The sequence below is a fragment of the Salvia hispanica genome, chromosome 1, assembly GCF_029641045.1.
Source record: "Salvia hispanica isolate PSC_SH4W2 chromosome 1, Shi_PSC_v1, whole genome shotgun sequence".
Taxonomy (NCBI): Eukaryota; Viridiplantae; Streptophyta; class Magnoliopsida; order Lamiales; family Lamiaceae; genus Salvia; species Salvia hispanica.
This window is the reverse complement of record NC_142692.1, coordinates 56,966,017-56,977,055: the sequence shown is the minus strand read 5'-3', so window position 1 is coordinate 56,977,055 and position 11,039 is coordinate 56,966,017. Positions and strand designations below refer to the sequence as shown.

Here is an 11,039-nt window from a genome sequence, read left to right as displayed (position 1 = left end):
CCGGCGGAATTGACGTTTTTAAATTAAACACGCCAACTTTACTGGCGTTTTACAATAAGGGTGCGATTGGTAGGTTTTGTAGGCTTTTATTAAGTTTCCGCAAATTTGACTTTTTTTATTAGTAAACTAGATTAGCTCAGCTTGATTGCTGTTTGGTAGAAATATTATGTTAGTTAATACATTGTTTGGTAGAAATTTGGCTGCAACTTGCAAACATGATATTATACACAGTGTTGCCAATTATACCCTTGGTTTTTCACCCGAAATGACTCCATAGCCCTCTGTCGTCCTTGCATATCTTCAACATGGCGCGGAGATCTTTCTGGTTTGGCGCCATCTCCTTCCCAATTTCAGCATATAAACAAATGCTAACCAATATATAAAGAAAATCGAATTCTAACTCAAACATCAAAATGCTCCATTTGATCCTCATTTCAGCACTAAAGCTGCTTGACTAACTCTCTACGTATTTAACCATTCCATTCTACACTACTTGGTGAGAATATGAGAAGGCCAAGAATCAGACGACAAAGGGTAACGTGCTCGCGGTTTGCTCACACCAGAGGGAACCTTAGGCCCATCCATACCTGGGAAGGAGTTACCGAAGCCTTGGAGTTGTGGCTTGTGATGCAATGGCACGACCAGCACAGGACCAACGACAGGGGCTGCCGCCTCTGAGGCATGCCAGATGAGTGGCATTGCAACATGGCCTTCGGGTAACTGTGCTGTCGATGGTTGAGAAACATGTGCGTTTGAACAGATAGCCCTCTCGTCTATTTCTCTCTTCAGCCCCTTCACTTGAGCATCTAAACCAGAAGCTTCCTCGACGGGGTCATTCTTCTCAGTTGTGATCTGACACCACAGTTCACACACCAAGATTGCTCAGGCAGTATTCCAAGAACTGAAAGACACCAAACTTTGTGAATCAGTTTGATTAACAAAGTAGGAAACGCAATTCTAAGAATGTGAATCAATCATGTTTATTTAAGTAACAAAGAGGGAACACAAACAAATAAGGATTCATCTCAAAAATGCATCAGTCAAGATCTTACATAATTATATTCCGATAAGAGAGTTGCATTCTCCTTTTTCAGGCTGTCCATCTGAGTAACCAATTCGCCGAGGAGACGGATCATCTCTCTCAGCATAGATGCCTTGCCGTTGTTCTGATGATCCACATCTAAATTGCATTCATAACAATAACAATCCTCAAACTAACATCACACAAACTGTGATTCAAACTGAAATTGAGGTTCATACAAACTCTGAATCCGCAGATGGAGAAGCACCAGTAAGAAAGTGAGTACATAAACAACACAGCCACTTGCAGATCGTGAGAACCAACATATCAACACAGAGTTTCATACGCAACACAACCAATGAATTACCCTTTCCAAATAAAACATCGGACACCCCTACATCCAACTTCAGCGAAATAACGGCGAGTACAATATCACGTCCAAATTAAGTACAAATCAATAACTACAAGGCCAGATATCAAACTCATTTTCAAGCACCACAGATTTTTAGACAGCAAGTAAATCAATTTCTACTCAGATCTGAATAATGTATTACTCCCAAAAATTTGAAATTAAAACTGGGGACAAATAAGCGATTCCGGTTAAGGCTTACCTTCGGTGGTCGGATCGCTCAAATTACAGCCGCGAAGGAGGAGCTCGTGCTGCAAAATCTGTGTTTGTTGAAATCGGAAATCAGAAGGGGTAAATTGGGGATAAAAAACAACAACATCGAATCGGTCAATCTGAGAAAACGTAATACCTCAAAATTTCTGGTATAAGGATTTGCTGGAGCCGCTGATAATTTTGCCAAAATTGGTGAGATCCGAGAAATTACTACCGGGTTCTGAGATTACAGCGTCTGCTACCAAACAGAGTAGAAGGTGAGTTGTTGACCAAGTATGTGGGTTTTTATGAGCTATCATGAGTTTGTAATGCCTACCAATCATACCCTAAGAGTTTAAAAAATCTTGTAAAATGCCATCCTGGTTGGCGTTTTTACTTAAAAACACGTCGACACGGATGTCTGTTTTCCCATAAATAGAACAAATAACAAAGTCATTACATTTTTCGGATTGCAATATGAGCCCCCACGCATCTGATTTTCTCAAATTTAAGACAGTTTTGCAAGATCCGAAAGAGCAGAGTTTGCTGGGATGGCACAATCGAGTTGCAAACCTCACCGCCCCAACAATCTCCGCAACGCCGCGGTTGCGCTTCTTGTTCCTCTCCCTTCACTTTTCTTCTATCTCTCCTCCCTCCGCCGCTGCTCCGCCACAGAATCACCCGATTCGCTCTCTCCACTCTGGGCGTGGTGCTACCACCACCCTCTTATCTTAGCCAACGCTCTCTTTTTTCTCAATGTCAATCTACTCTTTTGGCTTGTGGGTCTCCTCCAATCCACCCACTGGGTCTGTTCCGTAAAACTGTATTGTACCTCGTTATTCAATTTTCCAATTTTCATTTTTCACCGTCGGTTATTGCAGATGATAGATTTGTATTGGACGGTCATACCTGTAATGTTGGTACACTACTTCGCAACTCACCCAATTGCAGAATCCAATGCTTTGAGATCGAGGCTCGTGATTCTTTTGACCTGGATTTGGTCGTTGCGACTCACTCACAGCTACTTCCGCCGCGAAAGGTGGCAGTGGGGTGCACGAGAAGACTGGAGATTTAACGATTTGCGGCGTCAATACGGCACAAACTGGTGGTGGATCTCATTCTTTGCTGTCTATCTTTCGCAGCAGGTTGTAGTTGAACTGTTTGATGAATGTCCTCAACAAACATAATGCTAAAAAATGTTATGCTAATAAATGTTTTTCTTTTATGATTTTGATGGAATGGCAGGTTTTCTTGATTGGAATATGCTTGCCTCTCTATGTTGTCCACAAAGGACATGCAGATTAATGCCTGGGATGTAGCTGCTGCCCTAGTTTGCTTAACTGGTGTCACGGTTGCATATTTCGCAGATACGCAGGTTCACAATTTTGTTAGCAGAAACGAGAGGCGGAAACAGCTCGGACAGTCCTTAGTGCCAAATCTTGATGAGGGTATGTGGTACTACTCACGGCATCCAAACTAATTTGGCGAGCAGCTGTGGTGGTGGGGATTGGCGGTCTTTGCTTGGAACTTGGATTCAGGGTGGAGTTTTTATGGTGCATTCATTAATAGCTTGTGCTTGGCCTACGTTACAATTCTTGTCGATGAGCGAATGTTGAAACAGGACTACCGGGCTCAGGCATACAAGAAGTATCAAGAAACTACGTCTGTTTGGATACCTTGGTTCAAGACGTCTATTTGTAGCTTTTCATTTGTCATGTTGCTTTGTATTTGAAATAAAGTTGATTTTCTGTCAATCTCTCATGTTTATTTGAGTTTATTTGTGACTCATTTCTGTCAATCTCTCATGTGAGTTTATTTCAACTATACAAATACACTCAAATAAATAGAGAGTATTAGAAATGAGTCACTCACCCCTTAAAAGGGGATGGTTTTTTTTTTTTTTTTTTTAAAAATTAACTCCTATACAAATAAACTCCTATATGAAAGAGGCAAATCAACTCCTATTTGAGTCAGGGTGAGTGACGTCCACAAAAAATAGAGCATATTTGTCATTTTTGATTGTCCATGAAAAATAGATCACATTCAAAAAAGGAAAGTTTCAACAACTTTTCTCTTACTTTTTCCATTATTTCTTACTAATAATATGGACCCCACATTCCATTAACACTATACTTTTTTCTCTCCTTTCTTACTTTACTAATTTTTCTATTTTTTATTTTTATTTTTAAAAATAACTCCTATATGAAGGAGGATATTATATATAAACTCCTAAGAAAGGAGGAAATTACAACTGAGATTAAGAGGGCTCGAACTCGGCACCTCATACATTGATGTCTAAGCTCCTTGCCGCTAGGACAAAGGCTCTGGACCTCTTACTTTACCAATTTCACATTAAAACCCGTGCCATTCACAATGTGTCCTATTTTTCATGTATGAAGGGAGTACTATTTTAGTCCGTCCAATAATAAGAGTCCACTTTAACTTTTATTATAAATGGTAAGTAGGCTCCACATTTTTATTAAATCATTCCACCCACATTCATTATGAAACTAATAAATACTCCCTCCGTCCACATAAAATAGAGCACAATTACCATTTTTTGCCGTCCACAAAAAATAGAGCACATTCATTTATGGAAAGTTTTCAACAAATAATAACCATACACATCATAACACTACTTCTCCTTTACTTTTGCTCCTTCTCTCTTACTTTTTTCCTTTCTCTCTTACTTTACCAATTTTACATTAAAACCCGTGTTACACACAAATTGCTCTATTTTTTGTGGACGAATGGAGTACAAGTGAGACTTTTACTCTACTAATTTTTTCAACTCACTTCAGTTTACATTTCTTAAAATCCGTGTCGAGTTAAATGTGTACTCCTATTGTGGGACGGAGGTACAAACATACAACCCAAACCAAATTTTTGTAAAAGAGATTTCTTAAAAGTTTTTATACACTAATAAATTTACTACTTTTATTAAATGTATTATTATATACTTTTAATATATTTATAATTTCAGATCCATTATATAATGATATTGTTTCTTATTTTAAATAAATATTTCATAATTTGAAGAAAATTTAATTAAATATTTAAGTAAAAAAGATGGAGTTCTGGCGCAGGGGAGTGATCAATTGCTAACTCATTATTTAATTGCTAACTACAACTAATTTAAGGGCATATGATTTTAGAAAACATGTGGTCTACAATTTGCCACGTGTACTTTCGTTTTTATTAATTAAATCGAAAAAGATAAAAAAAACTCCAAATTAGGGTTTTGGATGAAAATGTCAATATAGTGTTTCGAAAATATCAACACAATGCACAATTTAGGATTGATATTGTATATGCTTTATATTGACATATTATCTTAGCTGCATTGACATTAACATGTGTACGAAAAATACGAAAATTCTAGATTTTTTTTGTCAAATTTTGACGTCGGAACATATGTATGTAGTATATCGTTGGAATCCTTATAAAATTATCTGTAATTTGATATATGTTATATGAATTTCAAGTTTTGGGATTTCTTTTAAAAGTTAGTTATAACTAACTTGACATTAATAGCCCTATTGATATTTTTTGGAATTAATTCTATGGCTTTATTGACGTTTTTTGTTGATCGTATTGACATTTCGTTGTTGATGATCTAGGCCCTTTAATTTAAATATCTAATGGTTATTATTGAGTTGTAATTAATAATTAAGCATTGAGTTAGCAATATAACACTCTCTATATTAATTAACTATGTGCGCATGTATAGTGCATCTATTATAATTGGAAGGTGTAAAAATTTTCCATATAATTAATTTCTAATGTATGATTATACTCCTAGTTGGTATATTTCCATATAATTTATGATATACTATTTGTAGACTTTTATCCTAGTTGGTATATTTCCTTAATGAATTTATTCTGTTGTTAATTTTTGTGCTGATAATTATTGTGTTATTATTAAATCGCGTAGAATTTGCCTAATTTAGAGCATCCGCAATGGTCGGTTAGCGACCGGCTAGCCGATTTGTCGCGTTAGCCGATCGGCTAGCCGAACCATTGCAATCGACCAGCGCGAAATCGGCGAGCGCATCGGCGTGGGCTGGCCGATCGCTCGTCGCTAGCCGATCCGCTAGCCGCCATTGCAGAGGCCCGATCGGCCAGCGCCGATTTTCGTTTTTTTTTTTTTTTTTTTTTTTAAAATCATATATAAACGCGATTTTCGTTTCATTTTCATTTGCACCACTTGTTTTAACGAGTTTTCTCTCTCTCTAACTTTCTGTTCAAGAGCATCATCGAGTGATGGATCACAACAACGAGTCCAGTCCGGCGACGAGCGGCTCTCAGACTCCCACAGTACCCGTGGGATCTGGATGGGGGGCAGATGGGCCCGGGATTTAACATCCCTTGGAATCAGATGATGGGGATGATGGCTGGTGCGCCGGGGGGAGCGATGGGGGGGAACCAGGGGGGTATGCCGGGGGGTATGCCGTGGGGGATGCCGGGCGGCGGGCAGTCAGCGCCCGAGTGGGGGGGTATGCCCCAGATGCAGCAGCAGATGATGTTGCAGCAGATGATGGGGATGATGTGGCAGGGGGGGATGCCGGGGGGGGATGCTGCACGGCATGTATCCCGGGATGCCGGGGGGGGTGCAGGGGTCACCGGGAGGGGACGCGGTATATCGGCCCTCGCTTGATTTTTTGACGGCTTCGTCTCACACGTCGACCCCAGTGGAGACGCAGTTCTCTGGCGATGACCTTCTGTCATTGCACGATATGGGGATCGATCTCGGGGAAGATGAAACTCCCGTTCCAGCGACGCGGGCCGCGCCGAAGAAGAAGACGAGGGGGAAGGGGAAGGGCAAGGCGGTCGGCGAGTCATCGCAGCCCGCTGCCCCTGGCCGGAGGAAGTGGACGGAGGATGAGTACGCCGGGGTGGCCAAGGGGTGGTTGGAGGTGTGCGACGATCCACTGGTTGCGAACAACCAGCGGGTCGTCAACATGTGGGCGAAGATCAGTGCTGCCTATAAGAGGCACTGCCCGCACGGGAAGGACTTCAGCAACGAGGAGGTCCGGAAGGGGTGGGAACGCACCAGGGCCGCAGTGGGCCGTTTTGCGAATTTGTACGCCAACGCCCTCCGTCAGCTCAAAAGTGGGCAGACTGAGGACGACGCCCGGAGGATAGCCGCGAGTCAGTTCCCCTTAGAGGGGAAGTATAAGGAGTTCACCTTCTGGGAGTGCTTCTTGTTGCTGAAGGACTCGGAGAAGTTCCGGGCGGGGTGCGACGCTGGGTGGCCGAAGAAGCAGCGACTTAACTATAGCGGCGACTACAGCGGCAGCAGCGGCGGATCCCACGACCTCCCCCCGGATGCTGAGGAGTTTCCATCCCCTCCTTCATTTACTGGTCGCCTCCGCCCGGTTGGACAGAAGCGGGCGCAGCGGGCTGCGAGGGGCGGATCCCCCCTATCGCCCCGCGAGGTCCAGTCCTCCGCCCTCCCAGCCGCCCCACTCGCGTACACTCTCCATTCGCGTAACCAAACGCGGGCTCAGATGTTACAGGTCTTTCGAGAGTGGAAGAACGCCACTGACCCCACGGAGAAGAGGATTCTTTTCGAGATGCTCGAGAGCATGCGTGCTGATTTAGAGATCGCGACGAGGAGGCTGGGGGGTTCCGACGTGGGCTCAGATACCACGGGTGGCGGCAACGGCGGCGGCGACGGCCACGAGGAGGGCGACGGCGACGGCGATGAGGAGTAGAGAGTGGCGGGGCTCGGGTGTTGAAGCCCTTTTTTTTTAAAAAAAAATCATGTAATTTTTTTTTAAAATCTTTGTACTTTTTTTTTAATGGAATGGATTATTTTTCCCGTATATGTGTCGTAAATTTAATTCCGTATATCGCAATTTTAATTCCGTAAATGTAGTATATTTTGAATTGTTTTTATTGCGGCTGGCCTATGGCTGGCCTATGACTGGCCTAAATCTGACGTGGCAGGTGGTTTTTTTAGTGTTGCTGACGTGGCAGAGGAGAGAATGGCTGACCTATGGCTGGCCTATTAACCATTGCGGATGCTCTTAAACAGGTCTAGTATGGGCTGGGAAAGTTCCCCTATTTATATAAGGCTGTAGCAAAAATCCAAGATAGTCTCGAAATCCGCGATTCCCAAATTTTTCGCCCTAATTTAAACAATCTCTCTCACGAATGGCATCCGCATCGGAGAACACCGGCAAGAAGATCACACTCCGAAGCTCCGATGGCGAGGTGTTTGAGGTGGACGAGGCGGTAGCCGTGGAGTCTCAGACGATCAAGCACATGATCGAGGATGACTGCGTCGACAACATCATTCCGATCCCCAACGTCACCGGAAAAATTCTCTCCAAAGTCATGGAGTACTGTAAAAAGCACGTCGATGCCTCTGCTTCAACCAAGTCCGAGGACAAGGTCTCCTCTGACGACGAACTCAAGATTTTCGACGCCGACTTCGTCAAAGTCGATCAGGCCACGCTGTTCGACCTTATTTTGGTATAATCTCTTTTTGCTGTTTTCTTTACCAGAATAGGGCTTTATTTATTGCTACTTGTATGTATTTTATATTTGCGTTTTGTTTCCAATTAGTGTCATAATTAGTTTATCACTCTTTCGCCTTTGTATTTTCAAATTCATAATGTCTGCTTTATAACTTTTTAAGTAGTTGGTTTTAACTTGTGTACTGTTTAATGTTTATGTTACTCCCTCCGTCCCGTTTTAGGAGTCCCGATTGAGTCGGGCACATGTTTTAAGAAAAAGGTGTTTGAGTGTGTAATAAATAAATATTGTAGTGGATGTTGGGACCCACTTTTAATTGAGTGTCCAATAAATAAATGTTATAGTGGATGTTGGGACTCACTTTTAACACTTTTTTATTAGTTGTAGTGGATGTTGGGACCCACTTTTAACACTTTTTAGGTATTTTTTATTAATGTATCTCAACCGGGACACCTAAAGCGGGACGCCCAAAATTGATCAACCGGGACTCCTAAAGCGGGACGGAGGGAGTATTTGTTTACTGTCATTAGATTAATATGGCTAGGATTTTTTAGTGGTTTTATGGAATTTGAAGTTTACCTGAAGCGCAGCTTCGATTATCTATACTATATGCTTTTTCCTTTCGTTTGTGATATGCTGAACTTGAATAAAAGTTCTTCCCTAAGTTTGCCAATGAATATGTGAAGTTTCTCTGTGAAATCTTATGCCGTCTTTATATTCTATTACTATGTTGTTTTCCTTTTGCCCATTTACAGCAATAGTCAGCACATTACTTTATTACATCCTTTTTTAGTTTTTCTCTTGTGCATTGTTTATTTTATTTTTTTCTTATTTTGTAGTACTACCTCTATCCACAAGAAAATAGTCTTATTTTGTGGAAGACACTGGTGTTAATGCAAAATATAGTCTTGGCTGTGGAAGACACACGGGCTTTAGTGCAAAATTGGTTAATAGAGAGAAAAAGTGGTGTTGGTGGTGGAAAATGGGGACCTAATTCATTAGAGAGAAAAAATTGCTATAAGTAGATAGAGACTAATTTTGGTTATAGATTAGAGAGATCTTATTGAACCTTTATATGCCATGAATCTTGTAATTCACCGAAGCTTAACAAGGATCACCATACATGTATCACTGGTTAACGTTTAGAGTACTTGATGACACTCCCACTGCTGCACACATGTCTCCAGATGGGTCATGACTGAGACTTATTGAGTATGTATAGTTTTTCTTCTCGTTTATTGGTCTTTTCATATGTTTATTTAAAAAAAAATTCTTCTAATCATTGTTTGTTCAGCAATCTACTGAAAAACAGCAGTTTGATAATCGTTGAACCTGAATAACTTTTCTTCTACCTTGAGATTTGCTACACTCTTAGTACGTTGGTGCTTGTGGGTATATAAAGCTTGTACATTTTGAATGTTGATGGTTTCACTTTTGAAATGAAGAAGAATATAGCTTGTATAGTAGTTAGTACTTGTTTGGTGATTAACTGCGGGGATATATATGCCCTCAGTGAATCGTTGCACCTTCCCTAAAGATAAAGATGATGATGGGTTTTAACTATTTTAAACATTTGCAGGCTGCGAACTATCTGAATATCAAGAGCCTTTTGGATTTGACTTGCCAAACAGTTGCTGACATGATCAAGGGAAAAACTCCAGAGGAGATCAGGAAAACATTCAACATCAAGAATGATTTTACTCCTGAAGAAGAAGAAGAAGTCCGGAGAGAGAACCAATGGGCTTTCGAGTAGAAGTAAAACTATTTTGGATTGCAATTTAAATGCCATTTGCTGCATATGGCTTATTTTGTTAATATTTGAACCGAATATGATATTAGGTTTGGTTTCATACGAATGACTCCAACTTTTTGACTGGGTATATCTATTTGTAATTGCTTTGTGATTAGGGTTCTCATTCAATCGAGACTTAGCTACGAAATGTCAGTTTACAAGGTTCCGATCCGAGAATTGATGTATAGTAGTCTTCTTCTTTAGTTGGATTTTGCAACATTTTCATAATCTCTCCCGACAATATGGAAAATATATAATTTTTCAATATGCTTTTGTTATAAATGCTTGGCATTTTTTAATAATTTAATCCTCATAATTTATGAAATCCAAGACTCGTGAAAACACGATTTTAATAAAGCTACCGCAAACTGACCCCTCGCCTCTAGCTGGTGATCTACTTTTATGATACTCCTGTCCGAGCAATGTCGGAAACAGTGGCTTCGGTTGAGGCCTACTACCTCATATGCAAACCGTCTGGGGCGAAGCCTCGCACTTCCGAGCAATGCCGGAAACAGTGGCTTCGGTTGAGGCCTAAGCTCAGTCGTTTTGCCGCCCTCTACCAAAACAACATGCGCATGGCAACCAGCGGCATGTCTGAGGATGATGTGAAGAAACGAGCCATGGCCCAGTATCCCGACAAAGAATTGAAGTTCAAAGAGTTTGACCAATGGGAGGCCTTTCTCGTGGTCAGGGAATCGCAAAGGTTTTGTGCGGGTGTTGACTCGGGCTGGAAGCGGACGAAGATCAACTCTTCCGGTGAGTACAGCAGCAGTGCTGGTTCGCACGAGCTCCCCGAAGCTGAGGAAAGTGGCCCCGCTACCACGATCAGACTCTCGCCGTCGCCGTTGCCCGATGGGGCAAAAGGCTGCGCAGCGGATGGCGAGGGGAAGCGGCAGCGGCAGCGGGGTCCTACGAGATTGAATCGGAGGCCCCAGAAGGCCCAGGTAACGACCGTTTCGCCTGCGCGCAGCTAACGATGACCCTGATGCAGAGCACGAGTAAGTGGTTTAGCACGCACGATCCTGTGTACAAAAGGCAGCGGCACAGGCGACGGGGACGAGGACGAGGAGGAGTGAGAGCTGAGGGTTGTATTTCTCGACTTTTTATGATTATGTAATTTTTAGGTATTATGTAATTTTTTT

At 41.9% G+C, this 11,039-nt stretch overlaps 2 protein-coding genes and 1 pseudogene across 3 annotated transcripts; 2 read left to right on the top strand and 1 right to left on the bottom strand.

Annotated features, from left to right (window-relative positions):
* Positions 1-489: 489 nt before the first annotated feature.
* On the bottom strand, positions 490-2,115 carry LOC125218251 (transcription factor bHLH47-like). The gene is made up of 5 exons (XM_048119889.2): positions 2,083-2,115; positions 1,780-1,863; positions 1,633-1,690; positions 1,053-1,180; positions 490-852 (listed from the first exon to the last, which is right to left on the bottom strand). The coding sequence occupies exons 1-5, from the start codon at positions 2,113-2,115 to the stop codon at positions 490-492; spliced, it is 666 nt and encodes a 221-aa protein (XP_047975846.2).
* LOC125223785 (uncharacterized protein C594.04c-like) lies at positions 2,086-3,399 on the top strand (annotated as a pseudogene). The gene is made up of 3 exons (XR_016130389.1): positions 2,086-2,428; positions 2,504-2,767; positions 2,868-3,399. The product of XR_016130389.1 is annotated as an uncharacterized protein C594.04c-like (transcript).
* Positions 3,400-7,714: 4,315 nt separating this feature from the next.
* On the top strand, positions 7,715-10,100 carry LOC125218623 (SKP1-like protein 1A). The gene is made up of 2 exons (XM_048120334.2): positions 7,715-8,102; positions 9,685-10,100. Exons 1-2 carry the CDS (start codon positions 7,782-7,784, stop codon positions 9,856-9,858), a joined length of 495 nt encoding a protein of 164 aa, XP_047976291.1. The 5' UTR covers positions 7,715-7,781; the 3' UTR covers positions 9,859-10,100.
* Positions 10,101-11,039: the final 939 nt, after the last annotated feature.

Bases quoted from the DNA above. Each gene is read 5' to 3' on its own strand.
- LOC125218251 (XM_048119889.2), bottom strand. From the start codon at position 2,115: ATGCGTGGGGGCTCATATTGCAATCCGAAAAAT. The intron at 1,864-2,082 runs GTAATGACTTTG...CTGTAATCTCAG, and splicing joins CATATTGCAATCCGAAAAAT to AACCCGGTAGTAATTTCTCG. The intron at 1,691-1,779 runs GTATTACGTTTT...CAACAAACACAG, and splicing joins CTTATACCAGAAATTTTGAG to ATTTTGCAGCACGAGCTCCT.
- LOC125218623 (XM_048120334.2), top strand. From the start codon at position 7,782: ATGGCATCCGCATCGGAGAACACCGGCAAGAAGATCACACTCCGAAGC. The intron at 8,103-9,684 runs GTATAATCTCTT...AAACATTTGCAG, and splicing joins CGCTGTTCGACCTTATTTTG to GCTGCGAACTATCTGAATAT.